At 45.0% G+C, this 12760-nt stretch overlaps 1 protein-coding gene across 1 annotated transcript in view; it reads left to right on the forward strand.

The window, feature by feature from the left end:
• The first annotated feature begins 2372 nt into the window (after positions 1–2372).
• Positions 2373–12760, forward strand: part of LOC138661799 (cytochrome P450 2F3-like) — a 100159-nt gene continuing 89771 nt past the window's right edge. The window contains exon 1 of the mRNA XM_069746724.1: positions 2373–2513. Coding sequence (XP_069602825.1) covers positions 2492–2513 — 22 coding nt within the window. The 5' untranslated portion in view covers positions 2373–2491. The remainder of the gene's footprint in view (positions 2514–12760) is intronic.

Here is a 12760-nt window from a genome sequence, read left to right on the forward strand (position 1 = left end):
TAACAGGATATATTGAATGATTTATTGAATAGTTTTACAGAGCAGAGCTCCCAGAACCCCAGGCCTACACCTTTCACTCATCCACTTGTTACTGATCAATGTTTAAGCTAGAAATGATGGTCCAAGCCTTATTCCATGCATCCATGCTGCACAATTATGCTATTTTCTCAGTGTCTGTCCCTTATTTCAGCTGTATTTGCAGCTTTTGTCCCCCACTGAAGGTGTATTCTATGCATTTGGTTTTGCCTCCCATTGAATTCAATGGGGTGAAGATAAGTTCCCAATATTCGTTGATCCGAGCCGAACTGAGCCTTAAAAAGTTTGCTCATCTCTACTCCTGACCTGCTCATTTTCTCTCTATATATAAAACCTAGCCATGAAGGAAAGAATGTGCGGTCCAGCAGAGTGCTGGGCATATGTTTATGGACAGAAGGTTAAAAAAAGGAACAAACCTTAGCTGAACAGCATTTTAATAAAGGTTTGTACATTTTTTAACCTTCTGTCCTTATCCATTGCCCAGCGCTCCACCTGACCATGCATTCTTTCCTTCATTTACCTACACTCCGTTGTGAGATGCGGATGGAGCAGCACAGGCATTACCATTTAGAGATCCACATGTGGTCACATGTCAGCTTGGCTTCCACGCCTCACAGCTTGACAGCCGGGTCTCTACTGACCGCAGGCTTCTCTCGTGTTGTGCAAGGGTGCGCAACTCAGGCAGGTGAGTGAATCTCCGATTTATTGTACATTCCTTTTGACCATCAGGTGTAATCTTAGCCAGACCTTCTCATCCCTGCCTGTGATAGTTTACTTCCTGGCTTGCTGAAGTTGGTGTGCTGAAGTTGGAGTTCATTGTTGCTACTGGAGAATGTTACATGCTGTTTTCGGATGGATGCTTTCTCCATTATCCTATTCCAATTTGTTTTGTACATTCCCATCCTGCCCTTTATTCCACGCTACCCTTGGTGAGTATTTTTGTATGTAAGGTATGTAAGGGAGTGGGAAGGGGAGGGAAGGGTCAGCTTAGGACATTAACAGGAGTATAGTAAGGTCAGAGACTTGGGCCTCTCTAACTTCAAAAGTACCTCCGGGACAAGAATAGTTAAGGTCCCAGTTCCAGGTAGAGTTTGATGCCCCCTTCCTAACTGAAGACTATCACATAGCGACACCATGGTGATGTGAGATTTATTTCAAACTAATAGTTGAGTTAATCCATAATTGGAGACAGTGCAATACAAATCAAATAATGGATCCATGCCCATAGTAGCTTACATTCTAATGCGATTATAGGATAAGGCATCAATTTCTAACCTTATTACCATGCGGGAACATTTGAAAAATATTGAAAAATATTTGCACTCCCAGGCAACACCCATTGAAAATCGTAATTCAAAGGAGCTTAGTGTAGAAGCAGATAAAGTTTTTCATGCTTTTAAGTTTTGGCAAAGATTTATAGTCTCTACTTGCGCCAGCAGTCTTCAGACAGGCTAGAATTTGTTTGCCTTCTCCACTTTAATATGATGAGATTTTTTTTTTTTGGAAAAGAGCCCCATGGTGGCATGAAAGCCTTGTTGGAAATCAATAGTATAGAGAGAAAAAACCCGATTCAGCAAAACTTTCATGCCAAAATTCTGGAATAAAAGCTTTGAAAAATTGCAAAATTTAGGCACAAGTCGGAGTTGCACCTACATTTTAAAAGTTGTAGTGATTACACATTAGTTTCTCCCAGCTATGACAAAATGGATAGAGCAGGCGTGAGATGGGGATGTGGCAAGTGTGGGATGCCACAGCTCCTCTAATTCATGACAAGCTCTGGCTTTCCATAGACATCTTGGAGGGATGGTCAGTGGACCCCTCTTCTAGAGACAGTTGGGGGCTCTATCCGACATTTCTGGCATTACCTTACAGCTATATAAGTATAGCTATATAAGAATACCCTTCAGAGCACTTATGTACAGAGCAAGAGGTTTTAAGGTGATACATAATATTCCCTACAGCTCCGCATGATGGTCATATGATGCTCCATTGAATGCTATACGTTGCAAATAATCTTTCCTAGAAGCATTCCTAAACAATACCTTCGTACGATGGTATCAGATGAAGCATGAATCTATATTTTTTTCTGACAGATTCATACAGAAATAGTCATAGATAAAATTTGACTCGACAACTTTACTATAAACATGAATGCACAGTCTCTACGGTGACGTTGTTTTTTTAAATTTTTAGTATGAGTTTTCTTTTACCTATTTAAACTGTGAAAGAACAAAATGTACTTTGGGTAGAATCCAAAAAAGGTGTATAGGTGTTATACGATCCCCTGAGGATCATTATGTAACACCATAAATGGTACATTGAAACTTCCATGTCGGTGTCATACCTCTCTTATTTATTGATCGAAAGGGTCAATCACGACTCTTCTCTTCTTCTACAAGCAAGAGACAGAAGAATCTTACCAAGACCTCGCCACAGCTGAAAATCAACACTCAAAATGTTTCCCAATATGGTGACAGGTCAGGACCTTTTATATACATTTTATGTAATGTAGAATTGTTTTCATTAAGTATTACCATGTATTGTGAGAGGGTTGATCCTATAACCAGGTGTGAGCATAATGAAAAGTTACACCTACCTTTTGGAGATTTTCTAATGAGTTTCCGAGAAGCTTTCTTTCTCGCAATTTAGAAATGTAACCACTCAATGACAGGGACAAATATTTTAAATCTAACCACTGTCACTTTATATAGTAATACCTCTAGAATGCTTCAACAAATCCCATTGATTTGGAGCCTGTTTTTTCGTGACACATTATACTTTATGACAATGGTAAACTTAGGTTGATATGTTTTGTGTTTGTTTATAAAAATAACAGAAATTTGACAATTTACAAAAAAATTTGCAATTTTCAAACTTTGAATGATTATCCCTTTAATCCAGATAGTCATACTGCACAAAAACATTAATATATAACTTTGCCCTCATGTCTATTTTGCATCAGCACCATTTGTAAAATGTTGTTTTATTTTGTTAACATTTCAAAATGTTTAAAAATGTAGCAGTCAATTTTCACTTTTTTTTCAAGGAAATTTACAACACTTATTTTTTTTAGGGACCAATTCAGTTTTGAAGTGACTTTGGGGGGTCCCATACAGCTCTGGCCAAAATTAAGAGACCACTGCAAAATATCCCGTTTGTCTTATTTTACTCTTTATAGGTATATTTTTAGAGTAAAATGTAATTTTTTTTTATTCTATAGACTACTGACAACATGTCTCCGAATTTCCAAGCAATACATTTTGTATTTTTTTTCTGAAAATGAGAAATGGTTAAAATTAGAAAAAAATGCATTGCTTGCAGACCTCAAATAATGCAAAAAAAAAAATCATTTAGAAACAACAATACTAAAGCTTTAACTCAGGAAGAGTTCAGAAATCAATATTTTGTGGAATAACCACGATTTTAATCACAGCACCTTGGCATGCTTTCCACCAGTCTTTCACATGGCTTCTGGCACAAAAATGTAAGCAGTTCTTCTTTGTTTGCTGGCTTGTGATTACATTCCAGAGGTTTTCAATGGGGTTCAGGTCTGGAGATTGGGCTGCCCATGACAGGGATTTGATGCAGTAGTCTCTTAATTTTTTGCCAGAGCTGTATATTGGAAACCCCCCCCTAAATTGATACCATTTTAAAAACAGCACCCCTCAATGTATAAAAAATTGCTTTCAGGTAGTTTATTAACCCTTCAGGTGCTTTTCAGGAATTAATGCAAAGTGACATGACAGGAATGAAAAAATTTATTTTTACCACCTAAATGTTTCTACCATCTGATCAGGCCGCTATAGCGGAATGCCTTTAAGGCTGTTATTCGGCCATGAATTGCCACTGCAAACAGCAGGACCACACAATCAAGATCTCAGGGTGCCGATGGGGATAGAGAGGAAACCCCCACACTCTGTTAACCATCTAGATGCTGTAGTCACTATTTACAACTAGGGTTGAGCGAAACGGGTCGAACATTTTCAAAAGTCGCCGACTTTTGACAAAGTCGGGTTTCATGAAACCCGATCCGACCCCTGTGCGGGGTCGGCCATGCGGTACGCGACTTTCGCGCCAAAGTCGCGTTTCAATGAAGCGAAAAGCGCCATTTCTCAGCCAATGAAGGTAAACGCAGAGTGTGGGCAGCGTGATGACATAGGTCCTGGTCCCCACCATCTTAGAGAAGGGCATTGCAGTGATTGGCTTGCTGTCCGCGGCGTCACAGGGGCTATAAAGGGGCGTTCCCGCCGACCGCCATGTTACTGCTGCTGATCTGAGCCTAGGGAGAGGTTGCTGCCGCTTCGTCAGAAGCAGGGATAGCGTTAGGCAGGGTCCATTAACCACCAAACCGCTTGTGCTGTAGCGATTTCCACTGCCCAACACCACCTTCGGTGTGCAGGGACAGTGGAAGCTACATTTTTTTTTTTTTCCCCTCAGCGCTGTAGCTCATTGGGCTGCCCTAGAAGGCTCCCTGATAGCTGCATTGCTGTGTGTACGCCGCTGTGCAAACCAACTGCTTTTTTCAAAGCACAAATCCTCTTGTTCCTTCCTTTCTGCACAGCTATCTTGTTTGTTTGTCCACACTTTTTATTTAATTTGTGCATCAGTCCACTCCTTATTGCTGCCTGCCATACCTGGCTGAGATTACTGCAGGGAGATAGTAATTGAAGGACAGTTCCTTTTTTTTTTTTTTTTTTTGTGGGAGATTAAGATTGACATTTCTGCTAGAGTGCCATCCCTGTCTGTGTCATCTCTCACTCAGTGGGCCATAGAAAGCCTATTTATTTTTTTGCTTGATTTGGGTTCCAAAATCTACCTGAAAAAATCAATAAATCAATCAGTGGGAGATTAATATTGGCCTTTGGGCTTGTGTGCCAGTCCTAAGCGTGCCATCTCTCTCTCTCAGATAGTGGGCAATAGAAAGCCTATTTATTATTTTTTTTATTGGGTTTATAAATTTTCCCTGGAAAAAAAAAAAAAAGTGGGAGATTAATATTGGCCTCTGGGCTTGTGTGCCAGTCCTGAGCGTGCCATCTCTCTCACAAATAGTGGGCCATAGAAAGCCTATTTATTTTTTTGGTTGATTTGGGTTCTAAATTCTACCTGAAAAAATCAATAAATCAATCAGTGGGAGATTAATATTGGCCTTTGGGCTTGTGTGCCAGTCCTAAGCGTGCCATCTCTCTCTCTCAGATAGTGGGCCATAGAAAGCCTATTTATTATTTTTTTTATTGGGTTTATAAATTTTCCCTGGAAAAAAAAAAAAAGTGGGAGATTAATATTGGCCTCTGGGCTTGTGTGCCAGTCCTGAGCGTGCCATCTCTCTCACAAATAGTGGGCCATAGAAAGCCTATTTATTTTTTTGGTTGATTTGGTTCTAAATTCTACCTGAAAAAATCAATAAATCAATCAGTGGGAGATAAATATTGGCCTCTGGGCTTGTGTGCCACTCCTGACTCCTGTGTGCGTCCTCTCTCACTCAGTGGGCCCTACAAAGCCTATTTTTTTTTATTTGTTTTCTAAATTCTCCCTGAAACAATCATTTTATTTTATATTGTTTCTAAATTCTTCCTGAAAAATTCATTTTTTTGTATTTTTTTTCTAAAGTCTCCCTGAAAAAAAAAAAAAAAAATCAAATCAGTGGGAGATTAATATTGCCCTTTCTGCTTGTGTGCCAGTCTTGACTCCTGGGTGTGCCATCTCTCTCTCTCCAATTGTGGGCCATAGAAAGCCTATTAATTTTTTTGCTTGATTTGGGTTCCAAAATCTACCTGAAAAAATCACTAAATCAATCAGTGGGAGATAAATATTGGCCTCTGGGCTTGTGTGCCACTCCTGACTCCTGTGTGCGTCCTCTCTCACTCACTGGGCCCTAGAAAGGCTATTTTATGTTTTATTTGTTTTCTAAATTCTCCCTGAAAAAATCATTTCATTTTATTTGGTTTATAACTTCTTCCTTAAAAAATCATTTTTTTTTTTTTTTCTAAAGTCTCCTTTTTAAAAAAAAAAACACAAATCAGTGGGAGATTAATATTTACATTTGCGCTTCAGTGACAGTCCTGCGTGTGTGGCATCTCTCTCATTTGTTGCCACCAACAACAGAGTGTGTAACATTGTGCCTGATTTTCGTTGTGGTCTCACCCACCTGTAAAGGGGTAGCTAAATCATACTGAAGTTATAGCTCACCGTGTAAGTTGTGTGACTGCAACAAATACCGTTAGTTTGGTAACGTTTTTAAAACAATGAGGAAGTCTGGTGGAAGAGGTCGTGGCCGGGGGCGTTCATTGTCAGCTGGTAATGAGGGTAGTGGTAGTGGTGGAGCATCAGGTGGTCGTGGGAAAAAAAATATTGCACCTAAGTCTGGAGCTGTGGAGCCAGGTTCGTCGTCTGGCTACACAAGGCCTCGAACGCTCCCTTTTCTGGGAGTAGGAAAACCGCTTTTAAAGCCGGAGCAGCAAGAGCAAGTTTTGGCTTATCTTGCTGACTCAGCCTCTAGCTCTTTTGCCTCTGCTCGTGAAACTGGTAAAAGTAAAAGCAGCGCGTCGTTAGTGGATGTTCACGGTCAGGGACAAGTCGCTTCCTTGTCCTCTTCAGCAAAAACAACAACAGAGAAGAATGCAGCAGGCGACACAACGGGTTACTCCATGGATCTCTTTACACATACCGTCCCTGGCTTAGAAAGTGAAGCAGTTAACAGTCCATGCCCATTACAAGTTGAATCTGACATGGAGTGCACTGATGCACAGCCACAGCCAGACTACTATGCTGGTCCTTTGACTCAGACCACAACATTGCCCTCGCAGGGTAATGATCAAGAATCAGACCCTGATGAGACTATGTTGCCCCATCACGAACGCTATACCACCGACCGACAAGGTGACACAGACGAAGTTGCACACGAGCTACAAGAAGAGGTAATAGATGACCCAGTTCTTGACCCCGATTGGCAGCCATTGGGGGAACAGGGTGCAGGCGGCAGCAGTTCTGAAGCGGAGGAGGAGGGGCCGCAGCAGGCATCAACATCGCAAAAGGTTCCATCTGCCGGGCCCGTATCTTGCCCAAAACGCGTGGCAAAGCCAAAACCTGTTGGAGGACAGCGTGGCCATCCGGTTAAAGCTCAGTCTGCAATGCCTGAAAAGGTATCCGATGCTAGAAAGAGTGCAGTCTGGCATTTTTTTAAACAACATCCAATTGATCAGCGCAAAGTCATCTGTCAAAAATGTTCAACTACCTTAAGCAGAGGGCAGAATCTGAAAAGTCTCAATACAAGTTGCATGCATAGACATTTAACCACCATGCATTTGCAAGCTTGGACTAACTACCAAACGTCCCTTAAGGTTGTAGCACCCTCGGCCAATGAAGCTAGTCATCAACGCAACATCCCTTCCGGCAGTGTAGGGCCACCATTTTCTGCACCACCTGCAGTATCTGTGCAGGTTTCTTTGCCAGGCCAAAGAAGTCAGGGTCAGGGAGTCACCAGTTTCGTAGTAGGAAACACTGCATCTAGGGCACCGGCGGCAACAATACCATCTCCCACCGTCTCTCAGTCTGCCATGTCCACCGGCACCCCCGCTAGTTCCACGATCTCCAGCTCTCCAGTCCAGCTCACCCTACATGAGACTATGGTTAGAAAAAGGAAGTACTTAGCCTCGCATCCGCGTACACAGGGTTTGAACGCCCACATAGCTAGACTAATCTCGTTAGAGATGATGCCCTACCGGTTAGTTGAAAGCGAAGCTTTCAAAGCCCTGATGGACTACGCTGTACCACGCTACGAGCTACCCAGTCGACACTTTTTTTCCAGAAAAGCCATCCCAGCCCTCCACCAGCATATTAAAGAGCGCATCGTCCATGCACTCAGGCAATCTGTGAGCACAAAGGTGCACCTGACAACAGATGCATGGACCAGTAGGCATGGCCAGGGACGTTACGTGTCCATCACGGCACACTGGGTAAATGTGGTGGATGCAGGGTCCACAGGGGACAGCAAGTTTGGGACAGTTCTGCCTAGCCCACGGTCTAGGAAACAGTTGGCTGTAGCCATTCGCACCCCCTCCTCCTCCTCCTCGTCCTCCTGCAGAAGCGAGACCTCGTCCACAGACCGCAGTCGCACAACCACTCCATCCGCAGCTGCCACTGTTGCACACCAGGTCTCCCATTATGGGGCAGCTACTGGCAAACGTCAGCAGGCTGTATTGGCTATGAAGTGTTTGGGCGACAACAGACACACCGCTGAAGTTCTGTCCGAGTTCTTGCAGAAAGAAACGCAGTCATGGCTGGGCACTGTAGATCTTGAGGCAGGCAAGGTAGTGAGTGATAACGGAAGGAACTTCATGGCTGCCATCTCCATTTCCCAACTGAAACACATTCCTTGCCTGGCTCACACCTTAAACCTGGTGGTGCAGTGCTTCCTGAAAAGTTATCCGGGGTTATCCGACCTGCTCCTCAAAGTGCGTGGACTTTGCTCACATATCCGCCGTTCGCCCGTACACTCCAGCCGTATGCAGACCTATCAGCGTTCTTTGAACCTTCCCCAGCATCGCCTAATCATAGACGTTGCAACAAGGTGGAACTCAACACTGCACATGCTTCAGAGACTGTGCGAACAGAGGCGGGCTGTTATGTTTTTGTGGGAGGATACACATACACGGGCAGGCAGTAGGATGGCAGACATGGAGTTGTCAGGTGTGCAGTGGTCGAAGATTCAAGACATGTGTCAAGTCCTTCAGTGTTTTGAGGAATGCACACGGCTGGTTAGTGCAGACAACGCCATAATAAGCATGAGCATCCCCCTAATGCGTCTGCTGATGCAAAGTTTGACGCACATAAAGGATCAGGCATCTGCAGCTGAGGAAGAGGAAAGCCTTGATGACAGTCAGCCATTGTCTGGCCAGGGCAGTGTACAGGACGAGGTAGCGGGCGAAGAGGAGGAGGAGGACGAGGAGGATGATGGGGATGATTATATTTTTAATGAGGAAGCTTTTCCGGGGCCAGTGGAAATTGTTGGCGCGGCAAGGCCGGGTTCTGGTTTTTGGAGGGACACAAGTGACGTGGATTTGCCTGAAACTGCCCCTGAACCAAGCACAACCACAGATTTGAGAACTGGAACTTTGGCCCACATGGCGGATTATGCCTTACGTATCCTCAAAAGGGACACACGCATAACAAAAATGATGAACAATGACGATTACTGGTTGGCCTGCCTCCTTGATCCTCGCTATAAAGGCAAATTGCAAAATATAATGCCACATGAGAACTTGGAACTAATATTAGCAACCAAACAATCAACTCTTGTTGACCGTTTGCTTCTGGCATTCCCTGCACACAGCGCCCGTGATCGTTCTAACACGAGCTGCAGGGGCCAGCAGACCAGAGGTGTTAGAGGGGCAGAAATCAGAAGTGTCGTTGGCCAGAGGGGTTTTCTGACCAGGTTGTGGAGTGATTTTGCTATGACCGCAGACAGGACAGTTACTGCAGCATCAATTCAAAGTGACAGGAGACAACATTTGTCCAGTATGGTTACTAACTATTTTTCATCCCTTATCGACGTTCTCCCTCAACCGTCATTCCCATTTGATTACTGGGCATCCAAATTAGACACCTGGCCAGAATTGGCAGAATATGCATTGCAGGAGCTTGCTTGCCCGGCAGCTAGTGTCCTATCAGAAAGAGTATTCAGTGCTGCAGGTTCAATACTAACAGAAAAAAGGACTCGTCTGGCTACCCAAAATGTAGATGATCTAACCTTCATTAAAATGAACCACAACTGGATTTCGAAATCTTTTGCCCCACCTTGCCCGGCTGACACCTAGCTTTCCTATGTAAAGGTCTTGCCTGTGGACTATTCTGAACGACTTTTCCAATCTCGTAATTTGCAGCACCTGATTGTCCAGCATCCGACATGTTAACACCTCTCTAAATGGCCAAAGTCCCCACACGGGGCCGTGGTATCGCCACTTGGCGCCAGCACCCGTGAGAGTACTGTTTGTCTGAAGAGGTGGGTGTGCCCGCTTTTGGTCGACGGCACTGCCACTAGGTCCCTCATAGTACAATAAAGTGTCTGGCGGTGGTGGTGCGCACCCAACGTCAGACACACCGTTGTAATATGAGGGGCCCTGGGCCTGTACCGCCGGCCACAAGACAGTCCCCCCCCCCAGGTCAAACAGTGCTCTACCACTTGCAAAATTTTCTCTCACAGCTCCACCAATGTTTAGTCTATGCGCTGACATCCTTCAATGCCTGGCACTGTCAATACCATTGTATTGACATTTTTCTTATGTTAGGCCTTCGAAGCCTGTCTGCGGTCACTCCTTCCACTAGGCCTCCACTGACCTGTCTACTGCTGCCCGGGTTCCCCTGGAACCAATTTTAAATTACCTACAGCCAGCCCAATTTATTATGTTAGGGCTTCGAAGCCTGTCTGCGGTCCCTCCTTCCACTAGGCCTCCACTAACCTGTCTACTGCTGCCCGGGTTCCCCTGGAACCAATTTTAAATTGCCTACAGCCAGCCCAATTTATTATGTTAGGGCTTCGAAGCCTGTCTGCGGTCCCTCCTTCCACTAGGCCTCCACTGACCTGTCTACTGCCGCCCGTGTTCCCCTGGAACCAATTGTAAATTGCCTACAGCCAGGCCAATTTATTATGTTAGGGCTTCGAAGCCTGTCTGGGGTCCCTCCTTCCACTAAGCCTCCACTGACCTGTCTACTGCTGCCCGGGTTCCCCTGGAACCAATTTTAAATTGCCTACAGCCAGCCCAATTTATTATGTTAGGGCTTCGAAGCCTGTCTGCGGTCCCTCCTTCCACTAGGCCTCCACTGACCTGTCTACTGCTGCCCGGGTTCCCCTGGAACCAATTTTAAATTGCCTACAGCCAGGCCAATTTATTATGTTAGGGCTTCGAAGCCTGTCTGCGGTCCCTCCTTCCACTAGGCCTCCACTGACCTGTCTACTGCTGCCCGGGTTCCCCTGGAACCAATTTTAAATTGCCTACAGCTAACCCAATTTATTATGTTAGGGCTTCGAAGCCTGTCTGCGGTCCCTCCTTCCAGTAGGCCTCCACTGACCTGTCTACTGCTGCCCGGGTTCCCCTGGAACCAATTTTAAATTGCCTACAGCCAGCCCAATTTATTATGTTAGGGCTTCGAAGCCTGTCTGCGGTCCCTCCTTCCACTAGGCCTCCACTGACCTGTCTACTGCCGCCCGTGTTCCCCTGAAACCAATTGTAAATTGCCTACAGCCAGGCCAATTTATTATGTTAGGGCTTCGAAGCCTGTCTGCGGTCCCTCCTTCCACTAGGCCTCCACTGACCTGTCTACTGCTGCCCGGGTTCCCCTGGAACCAATTTTAAATTGCCTACAGCCAGCCCAATTTATTATGTTAGGGCTTCGAAGCCTGTCTGCGGTCCCTCCTTCCACTAGGCCTCCACTGACCTGTCTACTGCCGCCCGTGTTCCCCTGGAACCAATTGTAAATTGCCTACAGCCAGGCCAATTTATTATGTTAGGGCTTCGAAACCTGTCTGCGGTCCCTCCTTCCACTAGGCCTCCACTGACCTGTCTACTGCTGCCCGGGTTCCCCTGGAACCAATTTTAAATTGCCTACAGCCAGCCCAATTTATTATGTTAGGGCTTCGAAGCCTGTCTGCGGTCCCTCCTTCCACTAGGCCTCCACTGACCTGTCTACTGCTGCCCGGGTTCCCCTGGAACCAATTTTAAATTGCCTACAGCCCGCCCAATTTATTATGTTAGGGCTTCGAAGCCTGTCTGCGGTCCCTCCTTCCACTAGGCCTCCACTGACCTGTCTACTGCTGCCCGGGTTCCCCTGGAACCAATTTTAAATTGCCTACAGCCAGCCCAATTTATTATGTTAGGGCTTCGAAGCCTGTCTGCGGTCCCTCCTTCCACTAGGCCTCCACTGACCTGTCTACTGCTGCCCGGGTTCCCCTGGAACCAATTTTAAATTGCTTACAGCCAGCCCAATTTATTATGTTAGGGCTTCGAAGCCTGTCTGCGGTCCCTCCTTCCACTAGGCCTCCACTGACCTGTCTACTGCTGCCCGGGTTCCCCTGGAACCAATTTTAAATTGCCTACAGCCAGCCCAATTTATTATGTTAGGGCTTCGAAGCCTGTCTGCGGTCCCTCCTTCCACTAGGCCTCCACTGACCTGTTTACTGCCGCCCGTGTTCCCCTGGAACCAATAGTAAATTGCCTACAGCCAGGCCAATTTATTATGTTAGGGCTTCGAAGCCTGTCTGCGGTCCCTCCTTCCACTAGGCCTCCACTGACCTGTCTACTGCTGCCCGTGTACCCCTTGAACCAACATCAGAAAATATAAAAATAAGTATTTTGCTTATAAAAAAGAAAATACTGGAGAGATATCAAATGCAGACATTTTAACATTAAAAACAAACACATACAACAAGAATCTGGTACAGTACTAAAAATGGCCACCAGCTACAATAACTTTCTCCTGCAAGTAGTTAACTGAAAGTTTTTTTCAATTTAAAACACAGATATGGCATCCACTGAGTGTTGTCCTGTCGCGTCTTCTTTATATTATTGCCAAGAAGATGCAAAACAATGAAAATAATAAAATCATTATTTACCAAAAAAATAGAGTAAGTCAAAACCACATTGCAAATAAACATTCATTACAAATAAAGAAGCAGGGCGCGTCCGAGGGTGAGTATATACCTAATAAGAATATAATCACCCTCGGACGCGCC

Source organism: Ranitomeya imitator, chromosome 2 (genome assembly GCF_032444005.1).
Source record: "Ranitomeya imitator isolate aRanImi1 chromosome 2, aRanImi1.pri, whole genome shotgun sequence".
Lineage (NCBI taxonomy): Eukaryota > Metazoa > Chordata > Amphibia > Anura > Dendrobatidae > Ranitomeya > Ranitomeya imitator.